Source organism: Mesoplodon mirus, assembly GCF_964341445.2.
Source record: "Mesoplodon mirus genome assembly, chromosome: 3".
Taxonomy (NCBI): Eukaryota; Metazoa; Chordata; class Mammalia; order Artiodactyla; family Ziphiidae; genus Mesoplodon; species Mesoplodon mirus.
The window spans coordinates 194,780,183-194,795,353 of record NC_138978.1 but is presented as its reverse complement, the minus strand read 5'-3'; the positions used below and the strand labels follow the sequence as shown (position 1 = coordinate 194,795,353).

The 15,171-nt window shown below is 38.9% G+C and overlaps 1 protein-coding gene across 5 annotated transcripts in view; it reads left to right on the top strand.

Annotated features, from left to right (window-relative positions):
• DENND1B (DENN domain containing 1B) overlaps nucleotides 1-15,171 on the top strand; it is a 261,440-nt gene that overhangs the window by 167,569 nt on the left and 78,700 nt on the right. For all 5 annotated transcript variants that reach the window (XM_082615047.1, XM_082615049.1, XM_082615048.1 and 2 more), the window contains one exon: nucleotides 10,417-10,518. In XM_082615047.1, coding sequence (XP_082471173.1) covers nucleotides 10,417-10,518 — 102 coding nt within the window. The remainder of the gene's footprint in view (nucleotides 1-10,416; nucleotides 10,519-15,171) is intronic.

Below are 15,171 nucleotides of genomic sequence, written 5' to 3'. Positions count from 1 at the left end.
AGGTGACAGTTAAAATTATTAAAATATTCCATCTTGAACATTAATTACTTACTATAGTTTTTGTAGCTTGATTTTCTCCCTCTTTGAGCTTGATTGAGCAGATAGTAGGGTTATAGGATTTCAATGATTTTTTTTTAGACATCGTGAAAGCCAGATTCTCAGCATCTGTGGGAAAATAATTTTGTCAGAGAACGTCTTTCCTGTTTATTGATCACATCTTATAAGTTTATTTGTTAATTTATCTACATTTTTCCTTTATATGTTTGATGTTTTCTCCTTCCCTTTCTACTGCTGGTTCTTTCTGGGAGTTGGGGGATGGTATTTGCATTCTGTATGCCTTCACATTTCTTTTGACTCAGTCTTTGAATGAAAGCTCAATTTTTAAAGTATACTGAGTGTATTTGGACATTTTTTTCCTATATATTTTCAAAATAAATAGTTTTTAAGGAAAATTATTTATTGTATATAAAATATTTGTTGTTTTTGTTGTTCTAGGTATTATCTTTACAAATAACCATGGACTCTTTTTTGGACATTTATATAGCAGGCATATATCTTTGATATATTTTCTGATTGATGTAAAAAAAAAAAGAGCCAAGTTTAGAAGTTACAATTATTTCATGGTTTTGTCTCTTTTCATCATAAATGTATTTTAGCGGTATCCTTCAGGTACTGGAGTACAATTGGAAAGGGAAATATTACAAAATAGCTTTTAATGGATATGAATTCTTTAACTAGGTATTACTTTTTGAAATTTCATGATTGTTTATACACACACAAAAAATGAACCAGTTATTTCCCTTACGTTTGACAAAATTGAACCTGTTGATTGGTCTGTGACAGACCAGAGTCTCAGGGCCCTGCCTTCGCCTGGCGTTCAAGGCCCTCGTGATGGGCAGGTGGTCTGTGTCTTCCTTTATTTTTTTTCTAAACTTTGACCTCAACTCAGAGAATTCTGCCTGAGGCTCTAAATGTCCCAAGCTTCTCAGGCTTCCAAACCCTTATTTACAATGTTCTTTCTTCCTGGCAGTGCTTTAATCTGTCTAGCTTTTAATGGCCATCTAGTTCTTTCCTGATCCTTGAAGCAGTAGTTTATAGTGACACTTCCTTTCTGTGAATTCACTATATTTACTTTCCTTAACACATTTCTTTTCCCTTTTTTATATATTATTTATTATAGTTCTTATGTTATTATTTTTCCTGACATTAATAATTTATTAATTGCTATTAAAATAATAACTGTTGAGTGCCCACTGGATACCAGGCATCGATGGGCCCTTTGAATTAACTCTTTCATTTAATCTTTACAAGCCTCAAAATATTACCTCTTTCATTTTAAAGATAAGAAAAGTGATGCTCATAGAGTTTAAAAACCTCTACTAAGGTTCCCCAGCTGGTGACGAGTGGGGCTGCATCTGGATCTGTCCTTTCCACAGTCCCGGTCCTGCTTCAGCGCGGAGTGTTTCGTTCCATTAGGCCTCCATCCTCATATCATCTGCTCCTTGAGATAAATTTTCTGAACTTACATTTCTTCTCAATGAAGATACATGGAAGACACTCGGTATACATTTACGTAAAGACTGAACAAACAATACACAATCTTAAGAATTTTCTCAAAAGGTGCAGATGGTACAGGCGTCTCATAGAGTGCATGTAAGCTGGTGAAATAATTTGTTACTCAGGCCACGTATTTCCATGCGTGGCTTTGTCCACCTGGGGTGACTGCCTCCACTCAAACTGCTTCTTCCTCTTCCCCCTGCACCCTCTGCAGTGGCACTGGGGAACCAGTTGGTTGTGGGTTGTGAGGGAAAGCCCTCAGGATGATCCGAATATTCATTTTCAAATGCACATGCCAAATACTGCCAAAGGGTAACTTATTTTATAAATTAAGCACTTAGAATGTCTAAGTGACAGCGCTTAATATGTCCTCACTTTTCTCCTAGTGCCTAAGTTACACTCTCTGAATGACACACTGGCATGATTGACAAATAAATGGTACCTGCTCTTAATTACAGAGAAAATGATAAAACTCCTTAATGTTTTTGGAAAGTGATTTCAGTAAAATAATGGATGTTTTGTTGGTTTTGGATTTTAACCAGCAGCAAGTTAGCTACTTTTTAAGACTTCAAAAACGGGAGATGAAGCTAATGTGCTAAATAAATGGAAGAAAAGTGCTAAGAGCACAGACTCTAAAACAGAGCTTGAATCCTCATTCTGTGGCTAACTAGCTGTATGACTTTGGGCAGATAACCTCTTAGTGCTTTAGTTTCCTCATGTGTTTAAAAAAAAAAAAAAAGCAGTAATACTTCTTGGGTTGTTCAGAGGATAAAATGAATTCATATATGTAAATTACTAGAGCAGTGCCTGGCATATGTAGTTAATGCTCTGTATATTAAGCTATGATCATTAAAAATGACATTTTAGAAGTAGTAAATTTGGTAAGGAAAATTCCCTTAACGTAACTAAAATAAAGTACCCTCTGCTGATCCCCCAAAAGAAAAACATTGCCGTAAACATGAGAATACTTTTAAATGATTGCACTAAATAACTAATAAAGGGTCATCATTTGTACCTCTGTATCATTTGTATCACAAGCTATTAAAAGTCAAATTTTTGACCAACAGCTAATGCTAAAGAAATGTTTGCCTGAGTTAAAATATTGCTTAGTATATTCAGAAGCATATACTTTATTACCCTAAGAGCATAGAGATAATGCTGAAATCTGTTCCTTTGAATATTTAGGATGATATCATTAGTTTCAAACACTCAAACTTTTCGGGGCTGCCGTGAGCCTTGCTAATGGATAAAAAGGAAATTTTTTAAGAATAAAGATTAGCTAGTAATCTGGGCTCCTGTTTGACTAGTAGCCAGAGCTGTCCTTCAGACATTTTTTGGAGTATGTTCCTTTAAAACATTATCAGCGAGTTATATTTTGTGATTACGTTCAATCAATTTAAGTACAGGATTGACATCCATAATTTAGGTGGCCAATCACTAAATCTTTGCCTTAAAGCTTCCATTTAACAAATCTGTAACTGCTAACTTGTTAGAGACTTCAAAATCCGAGTTGGACAGTTTATGTACTCACCCCTCGCAGTGGTGTGGTTCCCACCGCATGTGAGGTCCCCACTCATCTTATTACCCAACCTTGAGTACCTTTTGACCTCAAGGTGGTTTCTACAAAAGAAGTATTTGGTATTTGGCTTTCAGATGGAATATGGTTGCACTCTCTTTCCACTCTTTTTTTTTTTTTTAACTAGTAGAGAGGGAATTTTGCTTAATTTTTTAGCAAAACTGTAAAAATATTGTACAACTAGTATGGGGCAGGGAGAACTGGGGACTTGGCTAGTAAGGGTTCCATCTGTATATCACTGGTAATATGTGTCATGAGAATAGAGGATGTTTGTCCTTAAGTTGTGGGGAAGAGAAATGTATTTTATCATAGTATGTATAAAATTAATACATAAATCTATTGATCTTTTAAAATGCTCATGTTTATCCAAAGTGCTAGAAGCAGCTGTCCCTAAAAACAAGTCAATTTCTTTTCCCATCTTAACTTGCTGAATCACAGGCCAGTGGAACATTGAGAGCTATGTTTTTTCAAGACAGATCTAATAACTTAGGATACACTCCTGTAGTAATATGTACAGAAGAGAAGATTTTTGTTAAGGACTAAAGTTTATGATGTGAACATGCGACTTTTCACTAACGGTTCTCAGCAATTAAGGAAGCATTGTTTTCATGGTCACTAAACTGAGAGTAGATATGCCATAATAATAGCATTGGGACACTTGGAAGACAGATGCTACATAGCCTGAAAAATCTTTATTACTGTTTTCTATGAGAACCTAACTATGTTTTAATATTCCCACGAGACAACTGGTAGCCAAATCTTTCAGAGAATTTAAAAATGTAAATATACAGTCATTATGCAGACATTTTTGCTTAGTTTGTTTATACTCCTTATGAAACAGTGACATTACATATTACATCCAAGTGTGTTAAGGAACTGAATAAGTACTATGTTGATGCTTTGGATTTTACTTCACATTTTTGTACAGTAGCATACTTCCTGACACCCTCCTTTTTTTTTTTTTTCAATATGAACTTTTGCTAAGTCATACACATTCTTAAAGCATAAAGATCTAGTCTATTTTTTAAGTATTTTCTTGCTCTTGCAAAATTTCCCACTCTGGAGAATAGTCTAGAACTTTAAACACATCTATTCTTAAAAACAAACTAAACAAAAGTGTTATATTAATTCAATAACGATAACTTCTCTGAAGCTGAACATAGTAATAGGGTAGGAAAAACAGCTCCATTTCATCCATATCTTACCTGTGCCTTGATTATCCTATAAAAATAATTCAAATAGTAACTAGTGGGTATTTATTGAACACACAAGACACAAGGTACTGTGTTGGGTGCTACAGGGAATGCAAAGATGTACATTTAATACAATGCAGAAAATGAGTGCTAAAAGAAAGATACAAATGTCTCTGGATATTCGGAGGATGGAGAATTTACTTCTAGAGGTAAATCCCGTGGTCCGTATGGGCCAGACTGATGCCAGTGGAGGGCAGTTATGAGTAATTTAAATGCCGTCAGGTAGGAGTGACTTGCACTTCCTGGCACCCTGCAGGGATGGCACCCTTTTTCTTCCCAGTCATTAGTCATTATACGAGTGACTGGGAGTGACATTGTTCTGTGGATCACCATGACTCAGTAACTCAGTGTGAGGCTCCTCATTGTAGAGCGCTGGTGTGTTGCTGATTCATCCTTAGAGTGTGCTTGTTGACTGACATACTTAAACGTAATGGTGAGCAGTACTGGTGCTTCCTTTCTGGAAAGTCTGGTCCTCTTCCCTGTAATAAGAACTTCGTTCCTACTCTGCGACGCATCATATTTTCCGTATGTCCTTCCATGCTCCTTTGTGTGACGGTCCAGTGCAGTAATTTTGGTTTTGACTCCATTCTGTTGCCTCATGACTGCTCCATGAGCAAAAGAGTCAGTTGCTTGACCGTCATGTCAGAATTTTCCCGTGAAGAGTTTTTCTTTTCCACCTTTTAATGTTTCTACCTGATTATTCTGTGTCTCCACTGAACTCTATATTTATTTACTTACTTTTCTGTCAATGAGCTCTATAATTTTGAGAAATTAATTAGATTATAGATGAGTATTTCTCAGTTGCATAAATCTTCGTCCCTCAGTAGGGTGATCCGCTTAACTTGGATACCTAGCTCTGTGCAGCTATTTCCTAAATATAGGTTAAACAACACATGTTCCAAGCTTGACTTTCTAGCTTGTGTTGTGTACCTTCAGGTGGCCTTCAAGCACCTTGCCGGCCTTCACTGTCGTAGAGGCCCTCCCCAGTCTGTACCGGCTGGTGTTCTCTTCAGAGGAAGATTGCCCTTAGCTAAATGGGCAGGGCCTTCCAGGCATCTCACCTTCTCCTCCACCCCTCCCACCGAGAGGCCCAGGTTCAGTGACTGAGCCACACAGGAAGCAGGACACTGGCCTTGCCTCAAGGCTGGGTGGACTCTGCCGCAAGATTAGTGCTTTTCCATGGGTTGACTCTGAAGCTGGTCTCCACATGAAACCAGCACTCTTGCCTGTCTTTCTTCCCTGCCGTATCCTGTTCCGCTTCGTACCTATTTCCTGAGAATTCTCCGCCAGCAAATCATTTGAACAAGAATCCCTGTCTCAGGCTTGGCTTAGAGCCCAAGCCGAGACACAAGCCACAAGTGATTTTACCAGATTCTTATTAAACCTGGTTTTTGTTCTGTATTCCTAGTCTTTAATAAACAATACCATCTTCTGATCCTCAAGCTAGAAATCTGGGAGTCATCTTTGATCCCTGCTTGTCTTTTTCTTGTGCATCTGTGGTTCTTAAACTTTTTGTCTCTGGATGTCTTTATACTCTTAAAAATTATCAAGGACATCAAAGAACTTTTGTTTATGTCGGGTCTATCTATCACTATTTACCATATTAGAAATGAAAACTGAATATATTTTAAATAGTTATTATTGATAGTTAATTTCAAAACAATACAAACCAATAAAAAAGGAAGGAGAAAAAATAATTTTTAAAAATGAAAAGGTAAAAACACAAACCTACTAAGCTTAACGTAAAACATATTTTCATGAAAAATAAGTCTATTTCTAAACAAAAAAGTTGGTCAGAAGAATGGCACTGTTTTACATTTTTCCAAATCTCTTTACTACCCAGCTTAAAAGAAGGTGGCTGGATTCTCACGTTTGATTCTGCTTTCAGTCTGTTACAATATTGCAAATTATGAAGCCTCTGGAAAACTCAGTCGGATCGCGTGAGAAAATGAAAGTGAAAGGGCAGATAACACCTTAGCACTAGTATGAAAATAGTTTTCGTGTTGCAGACCCTGTGAAAAGGCCAGAGTCCCTGGGCCACTCTTTGAGAACCACTGCTGTGTATCAGTTGATAAACAGGTCCTGTTGATTTTGCCATGAAATGTTTAGTAGCGTAACCAACCACATCAACTTCCAACTCTCACAACCTGGGTTAATCTACTTAAACTTTCTAAGCCTCAGCTTCCTCATCTGTAAAATGTAATAATTATCACAGCTTATTGTACTTTTACAGATTACACGGCGTGGAATAAATAAAATATTTCAAGGAGTCTTGGATACCCAGAAATGGGATGATTTGGCGGTTGAGAGCGTAGTGTGAATCCTGCCTCTGACAGTGCTGTGCAGTCCTGAGCAAGTTACTTCAACTTGGTTTTAGTTTAGTCATGTGTAGACTATGATGATAATAAGCTTGAGCTTTATATGAGGTGATATGTGTACAGTGCGTTACCACAGTGCCCGGCACATAACAAGTATTCTGCAGTCACTGGCTACGGTTATTGCCGTCAGTGTAGTCGTCAGTGCCCTGTAAATGTGAGGTAACGAGTCACTGCTGTTTCTTCCTGTCTGCTGCCGAGTTTGCCTTTTCCTGCCGGATTTATCTTGTGCTGTGTATTGATCTGCCTGTTTCCATTACTTCCTCTTGCCTGTGCGCTCTCCATTCCAAAGCACGTACGCACGCTTCTTTGAGCTGCTTGAGGCCCTCAAAGACATAACTAATGTCTTAGAATGAGGCTCAGGCCTTTTCCTTTCCAGGGTGGCTCAACCTGCCCTTTCTCTCCCTCTGGTACTCTCTGTAACCCATGTCCAGTAGCCACTAGGCCTCAGCCAACCTCTTATTATCCCACTTTGGTGCTTTCTCTAATTCACACCCACCCCAAGCACACGACCCACGTTTTGTCCATGTCTGTCCTCTCTCAAGACTGTCTTTTCTGTCTGTGTTTCATAAAGCTTCCATTCGTTTTCAAAACCAGCTCACATTTCCGCTGTGAAGCCACAGATGCCCCCAGATTAAACCTTTCGTACTGCAGGCATAAACTGGGAATTTGGTGGGCAACACTGGATGTGTAGTCACCTTACTTGGAACAAGACAGGTTTTGAGAAACTGCTCAATCCTAATCCTGATTTTTCATCAGATCGTAAGTAAACCAGAAGATCCTAAGCAGAGTTCCTTCTTACCTCGCCATCCAATTTGACTTGGATTGAAAAGGATCTGTTCCATAGGATACACCCCAAGGAAGACAGCAGTTGAGACTCTTGTGTATTAATACATAAAACTTTACAGCATTGTTAAACAAGCCTTATTTTTCTTTCCCCTGAGAGAAAATTCGAAGATGTGTCAGGGCTTTGTCTTCTTCGTAATCATTGAGATTCTTAGTGAACAAACTGTTGATCAATGAAAGGTTCAGTTGGAAGCTTTTACCGTGATGGTTGTTATCAAGGATGGGGGCGGGGGCAGCACGTCTGAGCTTTCTCTGCCTCTTCTCCTGACAGATTGCAGGCAATTGCTACAAGATTAGTGAGGAAGAGTTCTTCCAGGCAGTTCACGTTGGCCGAGGACTAGTTACGCCCACCTCTTGAGGAAGAGTCGGTAGACTTTGCTCCTACCGCTTCTCCCTGGAGACTTTCACCCCCGCTCTCTGCTCCCTCCAATCAGAAGAAATGCTTGTAACATCAGAAGTCTAAGCTTTTCAACTGGAGATAGAACTCTGTATTTGAGTTGAAGACTATTCTGCAATGTTAATGACAACTTTTAGACATATCACAGACTGTAATAAAATCTCTCTCACATGTTTGGGGATGAAAAGTCCATCAGATAAAAATTAAAATTATCAATAGTCCTGATTTCTTTGTTATAGCAGTGATATAGTTGGAACTGCCATTAGAGGCAATGATTTTGTTTATTTTTAAAATTTATATTTGCTTTGGAAAGGATAATATGTCATACAGAGCAAGGCTTTAGCTTACTTGCTATTTCATTTATTCACTTATAAAACATTTATTGGGCTCCCAGTGTAACTAGATATATTGCTGATATTAGGGGTTCAAAAACAACAGATCTTTACCTTTAACAGGATTCCTTGTTTGTTGTTTTTCCCCCATTAGATTGTAAGTTCTACGATAGTGGCAAATATGGTGTATTTTTGATTATCTAAAATATATTTATGTAAATTCAATTCTTAAAATATGTATTTAAAAATCATTCTCTAGCGCTTAAGAATGGCAACAATCTATATGAAAATGTATAATGTTAGTTTTATTATAGATCATCAGCTGATGGCTGGTCTAGGTGGCATCAATTAATAGATTATCGAATTGTCTTCTCTAATTCTTAGTTTGAATTTTATTTTCTTCCCTTTGTAGCAGTGCTGTCAAAGAAAACTTTCTGTGATAAAGGAAGTGTTCTGTATCTGTGCTGTCTGATACAGTAGTCGCTTGTGGCTGCTGAGCATTTCAAATGTGGCTGGTGCGACTGAGGAACTAAACTGTTAGTTTTAATTTTAGTAAATTTAAATAGCATTAACTGTGCATAACGGCTGCTCTGTGGAGCAGTGCTTTAACTTCCGGCAGACAGTGTAACAGCTGAGTTACACAGATTGTTAGTCCCATTATTTATTCATTCAAGAACCAGTTTCCAGAGTTTTACTTACAGACACCTGTAATCAAGACGTAATTCTTTCTTAAAATTAAATTATAATTAATATTTTTTCAAAGTTCTGTTAGAAGGTGGACAAGCTCAGTTTTTTCCTTTTTACCGCAGTGTAAAGATTGCTACAAGGTTTACTATAAGGACTGAATCATTGTCGCTAATCTCTGTTTTCATTTTGATCGTTAAGTCACTTATCCTCCTCTGTGTTGAATGGGCAAGAGGACCATTCAGGCTGTGGAGGGGAGCAGCAGGTGGCGGGGGTCTGCCAGTGAGAGATGATTCCTGGGGTCACGTGTGGGAGTCTGTGGAATCTGAGTTTGGAATTAAAGTCCTCGCGATGGAGGAAGAGCGGCTAACAGCCCAAAGCTGCCAGAAGACACTTGCCAAGTTGTGATTACTTAGCAAATAGGATAAGTTCAGGCACATGCCATGTGAGGCTTATCCTAGAAAGTATCCAATCAGAATTGTATTTGCAATCATGAATAGAATGTGATTAAAAGACCTTTTGGGCTTCCCTGGTGGCGCAGTGGTTGAGAGTCCGCCTGCCGATGCAGGGGACACGAGTTCATGCCCCGGTCTGGGAGGATCCCATATGCCGCGGAGCGGCTGGGCCCGTGAGCCATGGCCGCTGAGCCTGCGCGTCCGGAGCCTGTGCTCCGCAACGGGAGAGGCCACGGCAGTGAGAGGCCCGCGTAAAGCAAAAAAAAAAAAAAGACCTTTTAATTAATTCAAAAAGAAATTAGTGATCATCCTATAAACGGCAAAAAGCATGCAGCAATTTTGATGGTAAGAATGTTTTCTAATCAGAATGAAATATAATTGTTGGACTTGTTCAGATTGTGTGCATTTTTTTTTTGCGGTTCGCGGGCCTCTCACTGTTGTGGCCTCTCCCATTGCAGAGCACAGGCTCCGGACGCGCAGGCTCAGCGGCCATGGCTGACGGGCCTAGCTGCTCCGCAGCATGTGGGATCTTCTCGGACCGGGGCACGAACCCGTGTCCCCTGCATCGGCAGGCGGACTCTAAACCACTGCACCACCAGGGAAGCCCTGTGTGCAATTCTTAATACTCATAATCAATCTAATGATATTAAATCTTTGTTTTTAGGGGATTTAGTCTTACTGTGAGGGAGTGAAAGTGACCATTTTTAAGAGCCCAAGGGATCCTTGATTAGGAAGCTATAGCAGAAGCTTATTGGCCCGAGGAATATTTCTACCAACCTGACCTCCAGCCATTATGTGTAAGGGTCTCACTCCCTCTACACTCTGAGCACCTTGAAGTTGTGTGTCTTACACTCCTGTGTGACCCCCCAGGTGCCTCTTCAGATAGGCTGGTTTGTACCGACTTTCTGTTGACGTCCCCGAAATTCTTTGTTTCTATCCAGGGTGAGCCCATCACGTTCTGTGAGGAGAGTTTCGTAAAGCACCGCTCAAGTCTGATGAAACAGTTCTTAGAAACCGCAGTTAACCTCCAGCTTTTTAAGCAGGTAAGAGTGGACCTCCACATTTTGTTCTGTAACAAGTTTACAGAAATGTAACAGAAATTTATAACACTTTTTTGTCACTGTAAAATTATGTCTGAACTTTGCTATTAAAAACTTCCTCACTGAAAGTTGCTCAGCTGATGGTCTCACAGAGGAGAGTATCCAGCGCAGCAGAAAAAGCAGTAAGACTGGTTATGTAAGGCATCTTAGAAGGGCTTATCCTAGTGTGCTAGATGGGTATGGTAAACAAACCGAGTTGTTTTTTTTTTTTACATCTTTATTGGACTATAATTGCTTTACAATGGTGTGTTAGTTTCTGCTTTATAACAAAGTGAATCAGTTATACATATACATATGTTCCCATATCTCTTCCCTCTTGCGTCTCCCTCCCTCCCACCCTCCCTATCCCACCCCTCTAGGTGGTCACAAAGCACCGAGCTGATCTCCCTATGCTATGCGGCTGCTTCCCACTAGCTATCTATTTTACGTTTGGTAGTGTATATATGTCCATGCTACTCTCTTGCTTTGTCACAGCTTACCCTTCCCCCTCCCCGTATCCTCAAGTCCATTCTCTATTAGGTCTGTGTCTTTATTCCCGTCTTACCCCTAGGTTCTTCATGACTTTTTTTTTTCTTAAATTCCATATATATGTGTTAGCATATGGTATTTGTCTTTCTCTTTCTGACTTACTTCACTCTGTATGACAGACTCTGTGTCCATCCACCTCATTACAAATAGCTCAATTTCATTTCTTTTTATGGCTGAGTAATATTCCATTGTATATATGTGCCACATCCATTCATCCGATGATGGACACTTAGGTTGTTTCCATCTCCGGGCTATTGTAAATAGAGCTGCAATGAACATTTTGGTACATGTCTCTTTTTGAATTATGGTTTTCTTAGGGTATATGCCCAGTAGTGGGATTGCTGAGTCATATGGTAGTTCTATTTTTAGTTTTTTAGGGAACCTCCATACTGTTCGCCATAGTGGCTGTACCAATTCACATTCCCACCAGCAGTGCAAGAGGATTCCCTTTTCTTCACACCCTCTTCAGCATTTATTGTTTCTAGATTTTTGATGATGGCCATTCTGACTGGTGTGAGATGATACCTCATTGTAGTTTTGATTTGCATTTCTCTAATGATTAATGATGTTGAGCATTCTTTCATGTGTTTGTTGGCAGTCTGTACATCTTCTTTGGAGAAATGTCTATTTAGGTCTTCCGCCCATTTTTGGATTGGGTTGTTTGTTCTTTTGTTATTGAGCTGCATAAGCTGCTTGTAAATTTTAATAGGACCATCCCAGTGCAATCCAGTTTATAAAAACGATTTATAAATATGTAACTTTTCAAGCTTTGTAAAACTTTCCATAATTACAAATTGAAATTTCAGAAAAAATTCATAGTCCTTCTGTGTGTCTTGATTTCTGGCTCAGAAAATAAAACTGTCATTTCCAAAAGCAGCAGCTTGACATCAGATTTCAGAAAGTTTAGATGCAGTGTCTCTTTCATCCCACTGTGTGATCATGGCAAGTTTCTTAATTTAGGCTTGCCATAGTTTCTGTTTATGTAATTTAAATTAAGTTCTTAACACTTACTTTTCTTACTCCACATGACAATTTTAAGTGTAAAGTTAGCTATGTGAATTCAACATTTAATGAAGACCTACAGTGTGTCATAAAGTGTGCTCGGGGCCAGGGTGCAGACATGAATAAAAACTCAGTGATGCCCTTGAGAAGCGGACAAGTTAATAGAAATTCCTTTGTCTGTTAAGAGGAAAGAGACCAAATAACAAAATAAGCTTCAAATTAGATAAGTAAAGAAACCAGCATGGTGAAAAAATCCAATACTATTTATCTGTATTCTGAGGAAGTTCTAAATAATGATCTGAGTTAGAAGAATGCTCAGTGGGGATATACCTGTCTTCCAATATGTGAAAGTTTACCTTAGAGAAAGGGTTAGATTTGTCCAGTACACAGCTTTCAGGAACAGAAAGAACCAGGTTTGGTGGGTTTCCAGGTTAAAGATGTCTTGTGAATTTCCCAGGATGGAGCAGGCTCCCTTTGGAGCTCTCTGTCCCTAGAGGGCTCCGGTATAGACTGAATTACTTCCCAGGGTTGGAACAGGATCGAGTGATGGTCTGTAAATGCTGAAGTGTAGAGCACAGTGCAGTCCCAGGCTAGTCGTCCAGTGCATGCTTGTTGAGTTAAATATCAGTGCCCTTGCTGTGTTTTTGTCTGTCAAGAGGAGATAGTTGTACCTCCCATTGTCAAAACTGAGTTGTGAAGCTCAAATTATATGGAGGTCAAGGACTGAATGGTTGGGTAGAATGACGTAGTACTTCCCTTTCTGAGATTCTATAACTAGAGTCTTATCGTTTGATAAAGTTCATACATGGTCTTTTTTTTTTTTTTTTACGTAACTACAAAAAGCATATATATTTTAGGAGTCAGGTAGAGTTGGGTTAAACCAACCTTGGCTTTGTCACTCAGTAGCTTTTTGTTCATAAGTATCTGTTTCTTTTTCTATAAAATAGCAAGTATCGTACCCTGCCCCACAGGTTGTGATACAGTTTATGTGAATTAACACCTGTGCACTCTTGGCTCGACAGTGCATGAAACTTCGTGGAAGCTCATAAATTTTAGGGTCTGCCTCATCCTTAGAGCAGTTACATTAACAAAATACATATCTATGCAGGATTTTTTAAAAGTATAACTTGGTCAAAAAGGCTAAATGTAAAATATGAAAATGGTCAAAGTAGAACCGATTATAGGACAACTTGGATAGTTTTACATATACCAATTGACCGTGTTCTTGAACTTGATACTACTTTATGAACCTTAAGAAAGAGATAGTTGAAGGTATCCCTGAAAGGACTTGAGATTCTATTGACAGCGTCACAAAGTTGTAAAGGTGAGTCAGGTCCAGCATCCGAGGTGCCGACAGTACAGTGTTGTGTGCTTTGGAATGTGTTAGGAGTGTGGATCTCCTGCTGATGTTCTTACCACACACACACAAACAGGAACATAAATGGACACGAGGAAACTTTTGGAGGTGATGGACATGTTTATTACCTGGATTGTGGTGATGGTAACAGGAGTATATACATCTGCCCAAACTCAGCAAATTGTCTGCATTAATTATGCGCAGTTTTTTGTATACCAGTTACGCTTCACTAAAGCTTGGGGGGAAAGGGAAAAAAATAGGAATCGATTGATAAAAATGATTAACATAGATGAATTCTCAAAGACACTACTGATCTTTCTGAAAGAATATAAAAATATTTATTAGGTACAAATGATTAATATTCCTGACCATGAGTTTGTGATCCATTATGGGTCAAGAACTACCCAGGTCCTCTCTTTATTCGACAATTCTTATGCATCAAAATTGAGAGAACATGAACCCAGGAGAGAAGAATATAATTTTAAGGTAAGCATTAAAGTGAACTGTAATTTCTGATAATATGGCAGGGAAGGATTCGGAGCTCACTTATGTACTGAAACAATTTAAAATGCAGAATTTGAAAAAACATCGTGTGGTGAGGGTCACAGGAGACAAAGCCCAGTGCTTACTCTCCAAGATGAGAAGTGTGATAGGAGATTCAACTCCCATAAATCTGGGAAGACTTAGTGTAAAGGTAAACAAGAAGTAAAGGTGCTCCTTCCCTTCAGCCACTTCCTGAGGATTGTCCATCTGAAGCTCTGGCATGAGTGGAGGGGAGGAAAGAGCGCTGCTGAGAAGTTGCCACTCACCAGCATGCACAGGACTCCGAAGCCTGAATTAATAATTTCTGATTTGGTCTGACCAAACTCAAGTCAAGTGTAAAGTTATCCTGACTGTTAGTGCCCCCAGGCAGAAGCAAATACGCATCCTCCTTGAGGAATCCACCTTCATCCAGGCATCAAGGAATTCTCCCAGCTAAGATCCCAAAGAGAAATTTCACTCTTAAAAGTCATTAGACATACAGGGAAAACAAATCGTGAACCAGAAACAGCAGACAGAAACTGACTTGCAGAGACTTCAAATACTGGATGCAACAGAAGTAGAATATAAAATAGCTGTGCTTAAGATGTTCAGAGAAATAAAAGACGAGCTTTAAAAATGTTCAAGCTGTAAAAACTTTAAAGAATGTAAAGACAATTTTAAGAATGTAGCAAATAAACTTCTGGTAAGGAAGCATGCATGTAATTTAAATGAAAGGAAATTGATGTATTAATAGCCAGTCAGATCTAACTAAAGAGAGATTTGCTGAACTGGAAGATGTGAAAAAGAAGTTATCCAGAAGATAGTACAGAGGCATGAAGAAGTAGAAAATGTAAGAGGTTAATAAACATAAAGGGTGGAGTGGAAATGTCTGAAGTCCATACAGTCAGTTCTGAAAGGTGTAGACAGGAAGTGGAGGAGAGATGCTGGTTGGAAAGACAGGGCCAGAGCCAGTTACACGCACACTTTATAAATTCAGGAAGTCCGATATCTCCAAACTGAGGAAATAAGAAGAAATCTACACCCACACAGCAGATTCAGCTCTAAAACATTCAATAAAGAGGAAATTTTTTTAAAAGAGAAAAAACATTACTTTCAGAGAGCAAATACTGACAGATGACTTCACATCAGCAGCAGTGGAATCCAGAAGATACTGCCATATCTTCAGT